We start from the raw sequence: 19471 nt of genomic DNA, 5'->3' as shown, positions 1-19471 counted from the left end.
CATGCTAAGACCAAGCAGCTCTGTGCTACTCTAGGCAGGCAGTGGACTCCTAAGCAGCCAGGCCCCAGCCCTAAGGAGCCTAGAGTTCACTAGGGGGTGGTGCGCGTGGGCCAGACCCTCCGAGGGAACACGCAGGGTGACTTCAGATAAATGCCCAGTGGTACAGAGATGGCTGTGGAGAGGTGCTGCGACACTAAGGGTCAGGGCAGCCCTGGTGGAGCAGGGGCCATATGACCTGACCCCTGAACAAGGCTCAAGGGCTGGCCCGAGGCACCTGGGCCGCGGTGGGCAGTGGCCCGGCGGCGCAGCTGGGGGACCCGGGCGGAGCCAGCTCGCGCAGCTCCGTCCCGCTTGGCGCCATCTTGTCCCCAGCGCCGCGGGCCACCGGGCGGCCGGGGCGCGGCCCTCGCGGGTGGAAGCGGGCGGCGCCCTCCGCGACTGGCCCCGGCGGGCGGCCCCGCCCCCAGGTGACGCGACCGGGGCGGGGCGGGCTGGGGCGGCGGCCGGCGGTCGGGGCGGCGGCGGAGCAGCGCAGCGCGGCGGCACCATGGGGGCCCAGCTGAGCACGGTAGGCGGCGGGGCGCGCGGCCGGCGGATGCCGGGCCGGGGCCACCGCGGCTCCTGCCCCGCGGCCGTGAGAGCGGGTGCGTGACGCGCGCAGCCCCGAGGCCGGGGCGAGGCTGCGACGGGCGCGTGCGGCGCTGAAGTGCGCGGATGGGTGTGTGCGGCGGGCGGCGGCGGGCGGGGGCGGGCGCGTGGGCGCGGGAGGGTGGGCGCGGGGCGGGCGCGCGCGGAGGGCGCGGAGCGGGGTTTGGGAGGGTGGGCGCGGGGGCGCGGGGCGTGCGGTGCGTGCGGCGCCGCGTCGCTGGGTGGGACCGCTTGGCTGGTCTGATTGGCGGGCCGCGGCGCTCCCGAGGCTCGGCTGTCCCTGCCCCACCAAGGCTGCGCGGCCACCCTACTTTGAGGTGGCGCCGTTAGCTCCATTTCGCAGATGAAGAAATGCCACCCAGACCTGGCCCGCGGCCCGCGGCACCGCGGGATCCTGGACCTGTGGGGCAGCATTGTCCACTCATGCTGTCACTCTGCTTAGCCCAGGCCCGCCCTCCCCCTCTCCCCTCCCCCTCTCCCCTCCCCCCAGGCCCTGTCCTCTCTGATTTCTTTCCCTGCTTTTCCCAGAGGGATCTTAAGTTCTAGTGCCCCTCCCACCTCTGCCTAAGTAGCTGGGGTGACAGGTGTGCACCCCTGGGCCAGTTCCCTCTCTCCAGTTTCTTAAAAACAACTGTGGAGGGAGTGGAGGCTGTGCCCAGTGTGGACAGAGCTGTGACTACAGAGGGCGGACACCGCCCCTAGGCACACCCCCTGGCCCCAGGGGTGGCTCACTGAGTGTGGGAGCAGAGGCCACCTCCACCCCAGGCACCACCTCGTACAGGGCACCTTCCTCCCCACTCTGGGCTTTGAAGCTCCTGCTTGGGGATCTAGGCAGAAGCCTCTTGTGCTGGGCATTTGCTTATCAAAGTGAGCCTGCCCAGGACCCTGGGGGACACTCGGACCAAGGGCAGCCTCAGAGGTCTGAGGCCTCCTGCCCGCCCCTTCCCTGCTCTGCTTTCCAGGGGCTTCTCGCCTTCTGGCCCAGTTGCTGGATCCCCTGCTGCTCTAATCTTGTGCTGTGAGCAGACCCTGTGAGAGGCAGAGCCATGTCTAGGAGCGGGACATCTCACCAATCCCTGGCTTCATCTGTCCAAAGGGTGTCTGGGATTGACCCTGTACTGTAGGTTCTGCTGGGACCCCAGCTTGGGCCCTGACACCCACAGCACGCCCCGAGCCAGGCCTCCGGACCTGCCCATCCAAGGCATCCTGCATGCCCTGGCAGAGGCCGCTGGGCTGAGTGCATCAGGTCTTATCTGGGTGGTGCAGGCCCTGCGGGAGGCCTCCTCCACACTTTGGGGGACCTGGTCCAGGGGTTGACATTAGAGTCGGCCATCCATCTGGGGAGAACGTTGGCGGTTTGGCCTGCTGTCCTGGACTCCCTAGCTTCTAGCCCAGCCTGAGCGCTCAGCAGGCCCCCACGGGCCCACACCACAGGTAGGAGGTACAGGGTGTTCCCACTGCCCCTGGAAGCTCTGTGCCTTGTGGCCCAGCACCCCCAGCCCAGGGAAGCATGGCCCTGTTCTCCCACATGGAGAGCAGCTGAGCCATCCACCTGCCGCCTCCTGATTCCTTCACTCACACTCCTAGCCCAGCCCAGAGTCCCCCCTACAGGACTTCCTCTCCTCCCTCCCACTTCCTCCTGCTTAGAATAGGGCCGTGAGGAAGGTGGGCCCTCAGATCCTGGTGGGACAGCAGGCGGTCTGGTGGTGGACAGGTAAACAAGTTGCTATTTGGCTTGTCCGAGCCCCAGGCCAGGGAGCTGGCACTTGTGGGTGAGCTGGTTCTCTCCCCTCCCATCCCTGGCCTGGGTAGAGTGGGTCCCAGGGCCCAGTGAGGAATTGCAGGGGTGGGCAGCTGGGCAGGGCACCTGCCTGGGAGCAGCCTGTTGACCATGGTGAGGGAGCTAGGGACTGTCTCAGGGCTCCCTGGGGATGTCCTGGGTGCAAGGAGAGGCAGGCGGTGGGTTTCCTGATGGGGCAGAGCTGGGAGGCAGCTGCCCTGAGGTCCTCCAGGTGGCTGAATGGGTGGGGTGGGGTGTGCGTGCCCCCTGCACAGCTGTGGAGGACCTGGGGAGGGCTGTGGCATCTCTCCGGTTTGTTGCTGGTTTGCTGGGGACCTGGATGGGGCCAAGCCTGTTCTACTCCCATGGGTGGGAGCAGAGACCAAGGCCTCACCCTCCAGTCTCCTGGCCACGGTGACCTCTGCCCCTTTGGCTCGTGCTCCTGGGGTGGGGGGGTCTGCCCACAGCTGCCAGATAGGAATTTTTACACATCAGAAGTTCACCTCTGCCAGGTGCAGTGGCGCACGCCTGTAATCCCAGAGACTTGGGAGGCCGAGGCAGGAAGATTGCGAGTTCAAAGCCAGCCTCAGCAACTTCGTGAGACCCTGTCTCTAGATAAAATCTAAAAATGGGCTGGGGAGTGGCTCAGTGGTTAAGCACCCCTGAGTTCAATCCCTGGTGCCCCCCACAAAAAAGTCCACTGCTTTGCTTTCAGTGGCCATAAGTGTCCCTGGGCTTAGGTCATTGTCGTCACCTGAAATGGGAGGGAGCGGTGGTAGCAACTCCCTGGTGGATGGCAGCCTGGGGTTGTGTGAGGCCGTGGGGCAGAGCGCTGGTTGGCTGTGCGCTGACCGGGGCGCCCCTGTGAGCCTGCTCCTCTGCGCCCTGTGCACCCTCAGGGCCGAGGCAGGCGAAGGAGCAGCCCAGACCCGAGGCCGCTTGGCGGAGGGCATGAGACAAACAGGATGGGCTGGGCTCTTGTCCTGGTTCTGGAAACTTCCAGATAAAAAGGGAGGGGGGGTGCTGTTGTCTCTTCAGGAATTAATTCCACAAATATTTGTTGAGTGCTTCCTGCACTGAGGACCGGGGCCAGTGGGGACAAGACACTCCAGGGTTACCTGGGAACACGCGGGAGCTGGCTCAGCAGCTGAGCCCTGGGCTGGTCCCGGGTGGGTGTGAGCACTGGCCAGAGTCCAGGGCCCTGACACAGGCCAGCGCTCGTGGGCTCAGGCAAGAGCGAGGTGGGGTGAGTCACAGAACGTTGGGAACCAAGGCCCAGGCCCCCCCCAGGGCCCTTATTTGTCAGACGGGAAGAGAGGTGTCCCTGCCTCCTGCCACTGAGGGAGGCCGGGGTGGAGCTGCAGAATGTGTCCCCAGGGCAGGGGGCTGTGCCGTTACACTTGACTGTGCACTTAAACGGCAGTGCTGGGGGAAATTAAAACTCGGGGGTGCACCACACAGCCCCACTGGCTCATGTCATTCAAGTTCATGGCCAGGGCTCCCAACAGGGGTGACTTCTGCAAACCTGTCCTCACTCACCTGACCCTGCACCGATTCCCCTGGGGGATATGGCTTCTTGCTTGGCATGGCCCGGTCCATCACAGGGGAATCATCAGAGTAGTCCTTGTCCCCATGGATTCCAGAGAGGGGCCGGGGCTGTCGTAGTCCAGTACGGGACCTGGGAAGACGTTCCCAAGGTCCTGAGCTGGGACTTGAACCCGGGTCTCTCTGACCTAAGAGCCCATGCTGCCCACCAGAGCCGAGAGCCCCAGAATGGGCGAGCTGCCGCGGGGTGGCTGGCACACAGCGGGCGCCTGTGAAGTGGGTGGTGGCGAGACTTGCTCCGTGGCCGTGGCACGGGTGGGTTATGGGCACCTTCGGCCCTTCCTTTTAGACCCATTGGTCACATGCCAGGGAACCCCCAGGGCGAGGCCTCAGCTGGGAGAGGCATTTTGTTCTGAGCCCAACAAAGGGTCTGTGACTGCAGACGGGCAGCTCAGAGCTGCTGGGCGGTTTGGGGGCCAGGCCTGCTGTGGGTTCTGGGCACCTCTGCCCTCCCTTCCCCTGAGCGTCCACCCCACACTTACCAGGGTACAGACCCCTCTGTGACCTGGGCCCCGCCTGGTCTCACCTCACACGTCCTGTGGCAGGACAGCCCTGCTGTGGGCCTCACCCTCTTTCTAGATAGGACACAGAGGCCCAGCCCGAGTTGTTACAGGGCAGGGAGTCCCGGCGGGGCCTCCAGGAGAGGGGCAGTGGGACTGGGCCCCGAGGAGTGAGAATGTGCTGCTGTGAGAGGCCTGTGCAGATCCCAAGGGAGCAGAGAGGCCCGAATGCAAGCCGGGGACTTGGATCTGAGCTTCCTGGCATCCAGGGTGAAAAGGAGAACTGTAGGGTTATGATAAGAAGAGAACACACAGGGTCATTCGTTGAGAGAATGAAAGTTGGGAAAATGGACTAGGGAAGATACATGGACCAGTGGTGGGCTGGCTTTCTTGAGAGCATTTTATGTAAACATTGGTTCTCAATCTGTTTGAACCATCAGTATGCACCCGCCTCTCTTCTCCCCCCGCCCATCCTCCTCTTCCTCCTCCTCCTCCGACTCAATCCAGGGGTCTCTATCATATCACTGAGCTCTACCCCCAGCCTTTTTGTGTGGGGCAGAACAGGGTCTCAGTAAGTTGCCCAGGCTGGTCTGGATCTTGTGACCCTCCTGCCTCAGCCTCCCCAGTGCTGGGGTTACAGGCGTGTGCCACCGGGCCAGCACCCCTGACTTTTTTTTTCCCTCTGGCATTGGGGATTGAGCTCAGGGGCGCTTGGCCACCGAGTCACATCCCCAGCCCTATTTTGTAGTATTTTCTTTCTTTTTTAGGGACAGGGTCTCACTGAGTTGCTTGGCACCTCACTTTTGATGGCTTTGTATTCACGATCCTCTTGTCTCAGTCCACCAAGCCACTGGGATCACAGGCATGCGCCACTGCACCCGGTGACACTTTTTAGCTTTGAAATAATTTCACGGTTACAGTATAGCTGCAGGAATGTCGGGGTTTGCTTCATTTCCTCCCGCGTTACCTAGGATAAGACGTGTGTGTGTGTGTGTGTGTAGCCCCCTACCCGTGTGTGTAAGGTATTTGGCAGGAACTTGTTCCTCTGACCCCGAATCCTTCGGTGCACCTCTCCTAAGAGCTCGTGAACCCTCTGCTTAGCCGCAGACTGAAGCCCAGACCGGAGGCAGCTCTGAGCCCTGTCTGATCCGCGGTCCTCATTCCAGTCTCACAGCAGGCTCTGCCCTGTTCTTTGTAAATATTTCTTTCCTGGCCCAGGAGCTCAGCCGAAACCACCAGTGCATTTAATCATTCTGTCTCCCTGGCCTCCGCCGTCCCCAGCGCAGCCCTGAGTCACCACAAACAGTAGCTCAAGGCCGCAGACGTTGGCTGCCACCATCTTGGAGGCCACAAGTCTGCAGTTAAGGAGTCGGTGGCCTTGCCTGCTGCCTGGCTGTGGCCGTCACTCCTGCCGGCACCTCTGGCTTCACACGAGCTTCTCTGTGTCTCCTGCTCTTCTCCCACGTGTCCCTTGTTGGGTGGATTCAGGGTCTAAGGCCACTTGACCTACGTCTGCAGAGACCCCATTTCCAAGTCAGGCGCAGCCTCAGGTTTGCACATTGTCTGGGGGGTGCCGTTCAACCCCTTGGAGCCTCCGCAGCTGGTCCACTTCTTTGGCCTTAGATTTTTTTTTTTTTTTTGGTGGGGGGTACTGGGGACTGAACTCAGGGGCACTGGATCACTGAGCCACACCCCCAGCCCTACTTTATATTTTATTAGAGACAGGGTCTCACTGAGCTGCTTAGTGCCTTGCTTTTGCTGAGGCTGGCTTTGAACTCGGGATCCTTCTGCCTCAGCCTCCCAAGCTGCTGGGATTACAGGCGTACGCCACCAGGCCTGGCTGGCCTTAGTTTTTCATGTCACCGACCATGGCCAAGCCGGGTGCGGTGGCGCACACCCGTGATCTCAGCTACTCGGGAGGCTAAGGCAGGAGGATCACAAGCTCAAGGCCAGCTTGGGCAATTCAGTGAGACCCTGTTTCAAAATGAAAAGGGCTGGGGACATAGCTCAGGGGTAGAGCACCCCTGGGCTCAGTCAGTCCTCAGTGCAGGTAGCGAGGGGGAGCCATGGCCAGTTCTTCTGGTGAACTCAGGTCCCTCAGTGTCCCTCTGGCTTGTCAGGCTGCTGCTTTTGGAGGAAGGCCACAGAGGCAGTGTGGGGTCTGTGCCTGGGGTTGGGGGTGCACGACGTGGTGGCCTCTCACTGTGGCGCTTGCTGGTTGGGATGGTGCCTTCAGCTGTTCTCGTTTTCTGCTGAGTCTCACCTGAGCCACACCCCCAGTCCTAGTTTGTATTTTATTTAGAGACAGGGTCTCACTGAGCTGCTTAGTGCCTCGCCATTGCTGAGGCTGGTTTTGAACTCCCAATCCTCCTATCTCAGCCTCCAGAGCCGCTGGGATGACAGCTGTGGGCCATCGCGCCCTGCATGAGGTTGTTTTTGGGTAACCTGGTTTTCTTTTTGGCGCTGCCCTGGGGCATGGATATCTGTTCATGATTAACCCAAAGCCACTTCATTCTGAATGACAGTCCAGTGTTGGTCACAGGGATGTTACACAAAGGACCTGCCCCTTTGATTGAGCAGGTACAGATGTCCTCCCACGCTGCCCTCTGGCGTGGCTGTTGGCTGGTGGCCGGTGGCAGGCTGTTGCTTCTTTGGGCTGAGCCCCACCTGGAGCTTCCTCCTTTACTCAGTCTACAAAGTGCAGATTCTAGCTAAGTAGGTGTAGACGAATCAATGATCACCCACTCCGATCCACCGAAGGACCCACCCACCGTCCACACCTAAGAGGCCTGCGGGGCTCCACTGCCCCTTTGAACCCAGTTTCTTAGGGCCGCCAGGTGGCTCCTGTCTCCTGCAGAGCCCACCACAGCAAGCCAATGGGGCTTGGGTCAGCTGAGTCACTTCTCGCAGGCGAGGGCCACAGCTCTCTGGGCCCTGGCCTTCTGCCTTGTGTGTAGCGGAGGCCCTCAGAGGGCACGGCTCCCAGCAAGTGCCCCACAGACACAGTGCTTGGGGCTAATTTCATGCTGAGCTTCCCAGCAGCCAGAGTGAGAAAGGAAAATCTGTTCAGATGTGTCACTGTCTGAGTCCCTGTTCCAGGGGACGTGGAGCTTTTCCAGGGACTTTTTCTCTGGGTGCTGAGCTCCGAAGACTGAGGAGGGTGGGGACGGGTGTCATTTGTCCGGTTTTGTAGCTTCCCCCAGCAGGCAGCGGGGTGGATGGTGGAGCGCCTGCAGGTGGGTGGTGGGGTGGGCAGCGGTCTGGGGTGGGAACCGACTGGTGTCTGCCAGGCTCCTTCCTGCCCTGTGCTGACCTGGTGGGTCCACCCCTGTCCTTGCAGCTGGGCCACGTGGTGCTGTCCCCGGTCTGGTTCCTCTACAGCCTGCTCATGAAGCTGTTCCAGCGGTCCTCGCCTGCCATCACCCTCGAGAGCCCCGACATCAAGTACCCGCTGCGGCTCATCGACAAGGAGGTGGGTGCCAGGCGTTCCCTGGTGTCCTGGGCACCTACTCTGGTCCCTGTCAGTTCTCTGCCCATTTTATAGGTGCAGAGAGCAAGGTGACGTCTCTTGCCGAGGCCACCAGGAAGTGGTAGGGGGATTGAAACCAGGTCCCTGACCCCACTCAGCCCCTGGAAGGTCAAGATAGGCTTCTGTGATGTGCTGTCCCTTTAGCAAAGTCCATTGTCCTTACCCCAAGTGATGGCTGTCTGTCCACTGGGGACCTTGCCACATACGGACACCTGGTGCAAGAGAGCCGAGGGGACAGTCAGGACACTGGGTCTGGTCCCAGCTCTGACCGGTTCACCATGTTGCTCCCTGGTCTTGATGGACACTCCACTTAACTAGGGAGGACTTGGGCTTGGCCTCAGCTCCTCACGACTTGGGGTGCGCACCCCGTTTAGAAGATGAGGGAACAGGGCTTCCAGTCCCTTGGGATGGGGACCCGGAAGATCCGTCCATTTTCTGCGTCTGCATGGATTCCTGCGGGGTCTCTGCTCTGGCCCCGGCTTCCTGCCCCCTCTGATCTCCTCTCCTGGTCCTCTGAGCAGGACCGAAGGCCGCTCCGTCCGTCGCCTGGCCGCCTGGTCAGGGCTGTTTCCTGGCCTTGTTCGGTGCCTTAGGAAGGCGTGGCGGGAGGCCTGAGTCACGGGGCAGAAAAGGCTCTGCTCCAGGCCCGGCCTCCACCCACCCTGGTGTCCCGCAGGGTTGACCTGAGCCCCGCTGGATCCCTGCGGCTAGAGCCTGCAGCTTCTGGGACCAAGTTCTTAGAAAAATTAAAAACCAGACAGAAGCAAAAAATTGCAAAATAAAAAATAAATCGCTCCTCTCACCCTTTCTGTATATTTTATATGCACGTGGACACATGCTCTTTTTTTTTTTTTAACCAAAATGAAGTGGTAGTTTTTTGTTTTTTTTTAATTTTTTTTTTAGTTGTAGGTGGACACAGTACCTTTGTTTGTTTATTTGTATGTGGGGCCGGGGGATCGAACCCAGGGCCTCACACGTGCTAGGTAAGCGCTCTGCCCCTGAGCCCCAGCCCCAGCCCGAAATCATAATATTTTGAAACCAGTTTTTAAAATTGTTGACGTTTTTGGATTCTAGAAGTACAGAAGGTCCTGACGCGCTTACTGTGAAAACTGTGAGGTTGCATGGTCCCTTGGCCCCAGCCCCATCCCGTCGCTGTGTCCCAGGCCCGGTGGGGGGCACTGGCCCTGAAGCGGCCTGTAACATGGGCCATCTTCTGGGCATGACATTCACACGCACGTGACGTGCGCAGGACAGATAGGGGCACACGGGGTTCTTTGTGGATAACCTGGTTTTCTTTTTGGTGCGGCTCTGGGGCATGGATATCTGTTCATGATTAATCCAAAGCCGCTTCGTTTCTGAATGACAGTCCAGTGTTTGTCACAGGGATGTTACACAAAGGACCGGTCCCTTTGATTGAGCAGGTGGTAGAAGTCCTGCAGTCAGTCTCTGCCCTCCCACGCTGCCCTCTGGCTTGGCCGGTGGCTAGTGGCCTGCTGTTGCTTCTTTGGAGCCTGGAGGTTGTCCGGCCCCATAGTTCCCAGTGGCTTCTCTCATTTCTGTAATCCCAACAAAAAATGTCTGACCTTGACCACTCAGTAATCCTGGACTCCACTCCTGGGAGGCTTGAAGCTCCATTTGCCCTGAGGGCCGAGTCTGGGGAAGCAGCTTTGAGGTCTGGGCTCAGAGAGTGGGCAGAGAGGCCACCCGCAAGCCCATGCCAGCTGGCACCTGGGCCCTGTCCTCCCTGACATTTGCCTCTGCTCATGAACCACAGAGGTCACTGTCCTCTGAAGAGTCAGGAGTTCTCAGACCGGCCAGGATAGGCTTCTGTGATGTCCTGTCCCTTTAGCAAAGTCCGTTGTCCTATCCCCAAGTGACGGTTCTCTGTCCACTGGGGACCTTGCCACATACGGACACCTGGTGCAAAAGAGCCGAGGGGACAGTCAGGACACTGGGTCTGGTCCCAGCTCTGACCGGTTCACCACGTTGCTCCCTGGCCTTGATGGACACTCCACTTAACTAGGGAGGACTTGGGCTTGGCCTCAGCTCCTTCCTCAGCCGGCCTGGCTCTTAGCCACCTCAAGGGAGCCCAGCTGTCCCTGGGGCCCAGCGTGCAGAGCAGAGGCCTGGCTGTGGGCTCTTGGTGTGGCAGGCCCCGGATTCCTGGGAGTGGGGGCTGCCGGGCCACTGCCCTACACAGCCCCCTTGGCCCTGGCTGTGCCATCTCTCGAGGGCCACCGCAGTGGCTACTAGAGCTCGTCTTGCAGCGGGACCTGGGCAGCTGGGTCACGTGTGGCCTGTGTCAGCTCTTCCCAGGCCCTGGCTCAGCTGGGGCTGGGTCCTCCTTCCCCTGGGGCACTTTTGGGCCACCTGATGTCCTCCCTTTGGAGCCCTGGTTCATCCTTGCTCTGACCCCCTTGTTGTTGGGGCTGTGGCAGGGGAGGGGCCAGCAGAAGCAGAGGGCCCCTGGTGTGTGCGCGTCTCCTGTGTCAGCGTCACTTCTCAGAAGGACGCACAGGGACCCTGGGGAGGGGGGGCCTGGGGTGCGGCAGTGCCCCTGCCCCGGGTGCCATCAGTGGCTTTGGGCCTCTCTGCAGATCATCAGCCACGACACCCGGCGCTTCCGCTTTGCCCTGCCGTCGCCCCAGCACATCCTGGGCCTCCCTATCGGTGAGTCCCACCCGACCCAGCCGCAGGGAGCCGCAGACCTGGGCGCTAGGTCAGGGAGGTGGGCACCTGGCCATTCCGGGCAGAGCAGAAGGGCTTCAAGAGGGAGGTGACAGCGTCCCAGGCCTTGGGGGATGAGTCTGTTAGAATGTGAGTGGAAGGTCCCTGGGGTCCTTGGTGGTGGCGCCAGCAGGGACAGAGGTAGGAAGCTGGGAATGCTGGGGACCCCCTGGGGTGGTGGGGGGGCTGTGGGAACCAAGACCAAGCTGAGGTTTGAATGCAGGCAGGTGCACGGCCCTGGTGGTCTGCCCAAAGCGACCCCTCCTGTCTTGCAGGTCAGCATATTTACCTCTCCACTCGCATCAACGGGAACCTGGTCATTCGGCCTTACACACCTGTGTCCAGTGATGACGACAAGGGCTTCGTGGACCTGGTCATCAAGGTGAGGCCCCGAGGCGTCGCTTCAGGGGGCAGTGTGGCATAGCCACACCCGAGTCCCCACAGTCTCTGAAGGCCCGGTGCTTCCTTGCCCCTGTTTCTGAGTTAACAGCAAATTATAGTTTACCAGCAATAGCAAATGAGGGGTCTCGGCAGAGGTTGGGGCCAGGGGCCAGGATGGGCGTCTTGAAACAAGGACAGGCGATCTGCAGAAAGGAGCCAGGAAGGCTGACCAGCTGGAGTGGACACACACTCCCGAGGAGCAACAGCCAGGTGACGAGTGTGCTCATGAGAGGGTCTCTGTGGCCCACAGGTCCACTAGGGAGCCTGTGAGGAACCTGTGAATGTCCTTCAGGGAGCTGGGCCCAGGGGTTTCCTGGGGTCTGCCACGGGGAGGGAAGTGGATGCCCACCATGGACAAGATGCAGCTGTCAGAAGCAGCAGACCAGTGTCGAGCTCCTGGCAGGGATCTTAAATAACCCATGCCGCCTGGCACGGTCATGAGGCCTGGGAGGCTAATGCAGGAGGATGGCAAGTTCAAGGCCAGCGTCTGAGACTTAGTGAGGCCCTAAGCAACTTAGCAAGAGCCTGTCTCTAATGAAATACAGAAAAGGGCTGGGGGTGTGGCTCAGTGGCTAAGTGCCCTGGGTTCAATCCCTGGTACCCCCCAGAACAAAAAAATGCACACTGAGTGGAAAGAGAGAAAACTGCCACCAGCAGCATGTCCCATTTATAAGATTAGAAACACAGCTCTCAACTGAGAGCACATCCAGCAGGTGAGAGCCCCCAGGCTGTCGGCCGCTGGGGACTAGAGACTCCCCAGTCAAGATGCAGACGTCCCTGGCCTCCCTGCCCAGCGCCTCCAGGGACCCCTGAGCCCTGTCACTGGGCCCCCCTTTCTTCCTGGTGCTGGAGGTGGAACCCAGGGCTTCGCATCTGCTAGGCAGGTGCTCTACCCGTGAGCCACGCCCAGCACGGTGCCCCTGGACGCCGGCCCAGCCCTGGCAGAGTGCCGCTGTCCTGTCTCCCCACGTCTCCCGGGGGCGTCTTAGTTCAGTTATCCCCGTTTCCCTGGACCGTGGTCCCGAGGGCTCCGGAGGGGGCCGCTCCAAGGCCGATGGTTTTATGACTGGACAGATGGAGAGACCTGGGCCAGGAGGACTGAGGTCCCGGGGCTTTTGCTGTGCAGGCCAGCGGAGTCCCAGTGGGAGTTGGGACCCTGCTCTCCCAGGGACATTAGGTGGAGGGCAGATTCCTGGGGCACAGAACGTGGGTGGTGAGCTTTGGTGTGGGAGGGTCCCTCCGGGAGAAGGCCACACGGGCCTCATGAGAATCCAGAGGAAGTGCACCCCCCCCCCCCAGTCCCCGAGGCAGGGACCAAGTTGCATGAGTGTCCCACAGGTTTACTTCAAGGACACCCACCCCAAGTTCCCCGATGGAGGGAAGATGTCGCAGTACTTGGAAAACATGCAGATTGGAGACACCATCGAGTTCCGGGGCCCCAACGGGCTGCTGGTCTATCAGGGCAAAGGTGATTCGCGTTGGCTCCCCGGGCTGCGTGGACCCAGAGAGGCGTGTGCTGGGGGGACCCGAGTCTCTGGTGCAGACTGGTTGGGCAAGCCATCCTTAGCCTCCCTGGCTGTTTAGGGGATAGGTGGCCAGCACAGGGGTTGCTGGCCAGCTGCCCTGGGGGCCAGATCCATCCTGCAGACCTCCTGTCTGGGTGACTCAGTGCCCCCACACAAGCCAGCACAGGACCCTGGACAGCCTCCCCTGCACCAGCCTCTGCACTCTGCCTCCACGACTGCAGACTCCTCTTGGAATCCCCTCTGGCATTTTGGTGGGGCCCTGGGTCTCCACCTTCCTCCCTCACCCTAATTGTCCTGGGTTGTGCCGCGCAGCCCCCTCCCTGGACCCTTGCAGCCCAGTCCGCCCTGGCCCACTGAGCCGGCTCACCCCCCTTCTTCCCCCAGGGAAGTTCGCCATCCGCCCGGACAAGAAATCCAACCCTGTCATCAAGACGGTGAAGTCTGTGGGCATGATCGCAGGAGGGACAGGTACGGGGACCCCCACTGAGTTGCCATGGGCCGAGGTCCAGGTGTGGGAGGAGGCACAGGTACAAGCAGGTGCTGTTTTGCAGGCATCACCCCGATGCTGCAGGTGATCCGTGCCATCATGAAGGACCCGGATGACCACACTGTCTGCCACCTGCTCTTTGCCAACCAGGTCAGTGGACGTCACCCAAATGTGCAAGCTTGGCTTCCACCACCAGGAGATGGGGCTGGACAGGCTGCCCAGGGTCCCACATGGCTCTGGATGGGGGGTGGCTGGCACGTGAGGGGTCTCTGAAGGCTCTGTGTAGCAGACGGGCGGAGGTGCACCCCACCTCCTGGGCCCCGCTGGAGGGAGCTGCCCCCTACAGCCTGGGAACATAGTCGACACCCACTCCCGGGGCAGCAGGGGCCTGTGCCTCCCACCTGAGGTCCTGAGAGCACTGGGGAACCAGAGCTGTGGGGTCCCACAAGGGCCAGGCCACAGTGTGGGCTGTTCCCTGTTAGCAAGGGGGCCACCCCACTGCAGTACTAGGTACATGCTGGTCCTCTTTCTGCCCTGTGTCCCTCAGTGCCTTGGTCGGTCCCCTTGCTGAAGGGTTCAGGCCCCGTGGATCATGCACCTGAAGGTCAAAGGCACCCTCCCTGGGTTGCCTGGCTCGGGAGTGTCCACCCTGCCCTTCACCCAGCACTATTTGCCCCTCTCCGGTTGGCAGTGCTGTTGGGCCTTGTTTCTCAGAGTCCTATGAGGTCAGGGACACTGCACACTGACCTGAGGAGCCCTGTCTGCTGACACTGGGCATTGGCCTGTGGTCAGGGGCTCAGTTAGAGGATCTCAAAGGGCATTCCCTGATCCCCCAGGGGAGTCCTGGAGGGCTTCTTGGAGGGGGTGATGCTGGACCGAACCCTGCAGGCCTGGGAGCTGCTTGGTGGGGCTGCTGCAGAGGGGCTGGGCCGGGTTGAGGGCGGGTGGTGTCCGCGTTCCTGATTGGGGTGTAGGCCCTGATCCCTGAGCTGCGAGGCTGGCCTGGAGGGCCGAGGGCAGCGAAGCCTCCATCTGAAGGGGACGGTTCCTGCGTGGTCTCGTAGCCCTGGGGGTCGTGGTGACGGGGTGGCCGTCCCTGAGCTGTTCCGAGTCCTGTTGAGTGTCCCCTGTGGTTCTGGCTTCTGTCTTGCCACTTGTCTTTGTAGTGTGCCTGGCCCCCTCGCCATTGAAAAGCTGCCCAGCTCCGTGTGTGCGCCACGACCCTCTTGGCAGCAGCTGGGGGCTCCCTAGGTGGGCGGTGGGGGCAGGAGGCGTCCCTAGGGCTCTGGTGGGCTGTGCCCTCTGCCCTGCTGGAAGTCTGTCTAGTGTGGGAGCGGTGGCCGCCACTGGCTGAGCGTCTCCAAGGGTGGTCCCTGTCCCCTTACCCACCATGTGGCCCTGTCCTTGCAGACGGAGAAGGACATCCTGCTGCGGCCCGAGCTGGAGCAACTGAGGAATGAGCATTCCGCCCGCTTCAAGCTCTGGTACACGGTGGACAAAGCCCCTGAAGGTGAGAGCGAGAGGCCCCAGGGGGTGGCTGCCCTGGCCCTTGGTGCGTCCCATTTCGTGTCCCAGTGACCCTGTGAGAGGGCAGTGGTGTGACCCCTCTTGAGATGAGGAACGAGGGCTCAGAGAGGGGAAGTGAGTGCCCCACGTTGCACAGCTAGGAAACACCAGAGCCGGGGCTGGACCTGTTCCAGGTCTCGGCTCCAGGCCTGCAGCCAGGACGCTGCCCCTCTGGACGAAGGAGGCTGCTCTCTGGGGTGGTGCTGGGAGGCGGGGTGGCCGCGGCCGTACTCCACTGTCCTCCCACCACCAGCCTGGGAGCGGTCCTGGCTGATGTGACCACCTCCGTTCTGCCCGTCCAGGTGGGCAGGCTGTTGACCATGTAGGAGGCGGTGAATGAGGGCCACCCCAAAACTTGCCCTCTGGGAACCAGGCTAGCTCCACTTTCCTGCTGTAGGTAAAAATGTGGGTACAAGAAACACCTCGCTCCGTTGCCAGAAAGAGTAGCAGCCGCAGCTTCCTGGGGGGCAGTGCCCGTGGTGCTGGCTCCAGGGTAGCCGGACCCGAGGGCACTGTGGGAACTGAGTGTCCGGCCCCTGCAGGGGTGACCTGTGGGGTGGCCTGGGCCCTGTGTGGCCAGGCCTTTCCAGGCCCTTCTGCTGCTCGCCTCTTTGAGCACCCCTCCTGGTCTGCGTCCACCTCCTGCGCTGAGCAGTGCGGCCGTTCTCCAGACTCTTCCACAGCACGGGGCACACCGGGAGGCTCTGTCCACAGCAGCCGGCTCTGGGGCTGGCGCCCTCTGGGATGACCAAATTGGGTTCTAGGCCTTCCAGACTGAGCCAGGCCTGGGCCTGGTGGATTCCGGGACTCGACAGCTGTGTCCTCAGGCCTCTGGCTGCACTGGTGTCAGCCCTTCCCAGCCAGGCCCCTCCCTGCCACACGCTGCACCGGGTTGTTGATGAGCCCGCAGGGCCACTGGCCTGGGAGCTGGAGCTGCATTCTTTTTCTCCAGTGACAAAAGGAACATTATCTTATGTATCTGTAGGGGGCAGGGGGCTGCGGTGGGCCATGGGGGGGCCTCTGGTGGCCCCTCGTGCTTCAGTGACTAATGGTGCCCCAAGGGTAGGTCCAACTTTAGCCCCCAAAGGAAAGTCCCCAGCCAGGCAGGGCCAGTGCTGACCCCTGCTGGTGGCATATGGCAATGTGGGCCACCTCCTGGGGAGTTAGGGTCATCTATTCCCTCCCGCCTGACCCACAGTCCAACAGGAGCTGAAGAAGTAGGACCGGCGGCCCCCTGCGGTTTCCCCAGGAACCCCCTTCAGCACGTGTGGAAAGAAAAGGACACCAAGTCCCCCTCCTGCCGGGGACGCGTGTCTTCAGCCCACACATTTCACCTCTGGCGCACGCGCTTCTCCCAGGCGGCCTTTTACAAAGTCCTTCCGAGTCTGTGCCCAGCTGCGAAGACGTTCTCTGTGCCTCCGGTTCTAGGAGGGGGACAGGAAGCTCGGGGGTCACACGGGGAGTCACAGGGGTGCAGGTGCGAGGGGGTGGAAGAGAAGTGAGGGCAGGGAATGAGCTGGACCGACGCGCCGAGGTGCCCACGAGCCGCACGGCCTGCGCCTCGCTCTGTCTCCCGGCAGCCAAGGGGAGGCTCGCGGGGTCCAGGAGAAGAAGACCCCTTGCTCAGGGCAGTAGACTTCCCGGCCCAGGTCAGCATCTCGGTCCCTCCTGCCCCAGGAGCCCGGTGAGTGGGCTTGGGTGCCGCAGGGGGCGCGGTCCCTCTGGGCAGGTGCCTCCCGTCATCCCGCGCCCCTCACCCCAGGCACCCGCCGCACTGCGTTGCCCTGGCCTTTGAGAAGGTTCTTTGGGGGCAAAGAACAAACCTGGGTGCTCAGGGCGGGGGGACGTGGGGCACGAAGCCACTGTCCCAGCCAGTGCTCCACTGGGCCACGTCGATAGGAGCACCAAAGGCAGGTGCTGGTGACCCAGCGTCCCTCTGTCTGTTCTGCCACTTCCTTATGCCACCCCGCGGACGTGTAGCCCTGCTCCCTGCTGCCGCGCTCTCTGGCCATCCCTGTCCCCCTCCCAAGCCACGCGGGAAGAGCTGCCTGAGTGTCACCCCTCCAGCTGATCTGGGGGCTGGCGGGGGTCAGGCTCCCACCGAGGCTCCTCAGGAGCGAAAGCACGAGGCAGGCGCTGGGCGTCACGGTCATGTGGGAAGGCCACAGCCGCAGGTGCCTTTTGGTCCCAACTGGTGTTTGTCCCACTGAAAAAAAATCTCAAAAAATGGTGCATTTCAGACGAGGCCTGGGCTGGGGCGCAGCTTGGTGACCAGCACTTGCCCCGCGCTCCAGGCCTGGGGCGCCCTCCTTGCTGGGGAGCAGTGGGACAGGCGGGAGGGACTGAGAGTCCACACGTGGGGACGGAGGCACAGGGGCGTGTGGGGTGCCTGGCGGGCTGCAGCCAGGGTGGACGCCCGCCTCCTCTTCCTCCCCGCTGCCCCCACCTGGCCCCATCTCCCTCACAGCCCTGCCAGCCCATGGCCACACCCCTGCTGGCCACTGTGCGCGCAGGTTGGTGTCCACTTCTTCCCTGGGGGTCGACGAGCACCCGCCCCCTCCCCAGCATTGCCAGTTACTTAGAGGAATGAAAAGGCGCTCCAGACCCAGGGGACACGGGGGACACGGTGTGCCTGGGGGTCTGCGGGACAGAGATGGACTGTGATGGACAGCTGGGGCAAGTTCCACCAGTGCCTCAGTCACTGAGCACCCACTGTGTGCCAGGCCCAGGATCCCCGGTGGACGAGACCCTGCTCCTAGGGGCCCATGTCCTGAGGGGGCGGAGTCAGGCCAGAACCTGTGGGAGGCCGGGGACCACACCCTGACCTGCACAGGGCCGGGCACTGGCTCGGGGACCGTGGGACCGGCAGCTTGTGTCTCGACTGTCCCTGCCTCCTGGCATGACCTCGAGCGAGTCCACATCTATAGGATGGAGCCAGCACGCCCTGCCCTGTCAGCCCACGGGTGGTTGTGGGGGCCACAGAGAGGCCAGATGGAGGCAAGAGGCTTTGCAAACTGTGAAGTGCAGCGCGGGGAGCGCTGAAGGGCTCCTGGCCCCTCGGGTGGCAGGGCCTAAAGCCACAGGTGTTAGGGCTGGGGTGGGGCCCGCTGGTCACCCTCTGCAGCCTGTGTTTGCTGGAAAGGAAGGGGGTGGGGGCACAGAGCCTGGGAGCCGGGTGGGGGGCAGCGAGCCGTCCGTGAGCCGCAGTCACCTGGTCTCTCGCCCACAGCCTGGGACTACAGCCAGGGCTTCGTGAACGAGGAGATGATCCGGGACCACCTGCCGCCCCCCGGGGAGGAGACGCTGGTGCTGATGTGTGGCCCCCCGCCCATGATCCAGTACGCCTGCCTGCCCAACCTGGAGCGCGTGGGCCACCCCAAGGAGCTCTGCTTCGCCTTCTGATGGCCGGGCGCTGGCCCCACGCGCGTCGCCAGGAACTCTCCACGTCCGTACTCGCCCCCCACCGCCATTCTTTCCCATCGGTTCCCCCGCGTCCACCCCCAACGCACACTGGGGCCCCGGGTTCAGCCTGGCCTGCCCGTGCCCTGGTGGTCACCAGCTGAGCTGGCCCCTGAGGGGCTCTTTGGGAGCAAGGTTCTGTTTGAGGTGGGCCACTGCTGGCCACTTGGGATCAGCTTCCCGTCTGGCACTAGCTGGTTCTTACCGGAGATGCCACCCCTGGTCTACCCCTGGTCCCCCCACCCCCGGTCCCCCCACAGCAAGGCCACAGGCTGAGGCTGCCTGCCTGCGCCCCACCCAGCCCTCCTGGCACCCCAGTTGACAAATGGAAAGGGCATCCCGGAGCTGCAGGTGACCCAGAATGTCCCAGCCAGGGCCCTGGGACATGGCCCCCATGCAGCAGAGTCAGGTCACACCTAAAGGCCCTGGGAGGGCATGGCAGGGGTGAGAAGCTGCGCCCCACCCCGGGCCCCAGCAGGCTCCCCCCTCCACCCCGCTGTCCCGGGAGGTGGCCCCCAGGCCTGGCAGGGAGGGCTCGGCAGGTAGCAGTGACCCCGCAGGGGCCCTGGCATTTCTGTGTCCCTCTGTCCCGGTCTCTGCCCGCCTGCCTGGCCCCGCTGAGACCTGAGCGGTACCTCCTGTCCCAGCTGCCCTGACGGTGCCTTCCGCCGGTGGCTCTGCCGGCCTCCCGCTGTCCACTGTCCCAGCTGAGAGCTGAAGTAAAACTGCTGATGCCGACGACTCTGGCCGCAGCCGGGTCTCTTTCTGCCGCGGATAGAGCTAGTTGGGGGCAGGTCGGAAAGAGCCGCGGCCGCCAGAGGCCACGGCTGACTGGGCCCCTGTCCACCAGCGGCTTCCCTCAGTGTCCCCCAGCTTTCCCCCATCGGGCCCTTGACGGAAGCCCAGGTGATCATGACGCACTTGCTGGGCGGTCAGCCAGCTGACCATCTGGAAGTGATGGCGGCCCCCCACCCTCCTCACCAGCACCCACCACTGAGCTCTCCTGCTCCGGCTCTGGGAAGCAAGGTCCAGCCAGGGTGTGGCCCCGGGGGCTCAGCCTTGTCCCTCCCTGGCTGGTGGAAAGGCCCCCAGGCCTGTCTCAGGACCCCCCTGGGCCTCCAGTGGGACGTTCACCTTCTGGCGACAGCCTGAGGCAGGGGGCGGGTCACGACCTTCCTGTCCCCTGGTGAGGCCGGCTCTGGC

At 62.6% G+C, this 19471-nt stretch overlaps 1 protein-coding gene across 2 annotated transcripts; it reads left to right on the top strand.

Moving 5' to 3' along the window:
* The first annotated feature begins 483 nt into the window (after positions 1-483).
* LOC124082910 (NADH-cytochrome b5 reductase 3) lies at positions 484-19009 on the top strand. Of its 2 annotated transcripts, none has more exons than XM_046429435.1 (9): positions 484-568; positions 7874-8005; positions 10660-10732; positions 11065-11171; positions 12569-12698; positions 13141-13224; positions 13308-13393; positions 14654-14753; positions 18039-19009. In XM_046429435.1, the coding sequence occupies exons 1-9, from the start codon at positions 548-550 to the stop codon at positions 18209-18211; spliced, it is 906 nt and encodes a 301-aa protein (XP_046285391.1). In that variant the 5' UTR covers positions 484-547; the 3' UTR covers positions 18212-19009. The 2 variants fall into 2 exon arrangements, with proteins under 2 accessions (XP_046285391.1, XP_046285392.1); XM_046429436.2 differs by lacking the exon at positions 484-568 and adding an exon at positions 2295-2362.
* The last annotated feature ends 462 nt before the right edge of the window (positions 19010-19471 follow it).

The sequence above is a fragment of the Marmota monax genome, unplaced genomic scaffold (assembly GCF_021218885.2).
Source record: "Marmota monax isolate L192 unplaced genomic scaffold, Marmota_monax_Labrador192_F-V1.1 WCK01_AAM20220418_F8-fsc00051, whole genome shotgun sequence".
In the NCBI taxonomy this organism is placed as follows: Eukaryota; Metazoa; Chordata; class Mammalia; order Rodentia; family Sciuridae; genus Marmota; species Marmota monax.
Note: the sequence above shows the minus strand (reverse complement) of the source record. Positions and strands in the feature narration are given on the sequence as shown.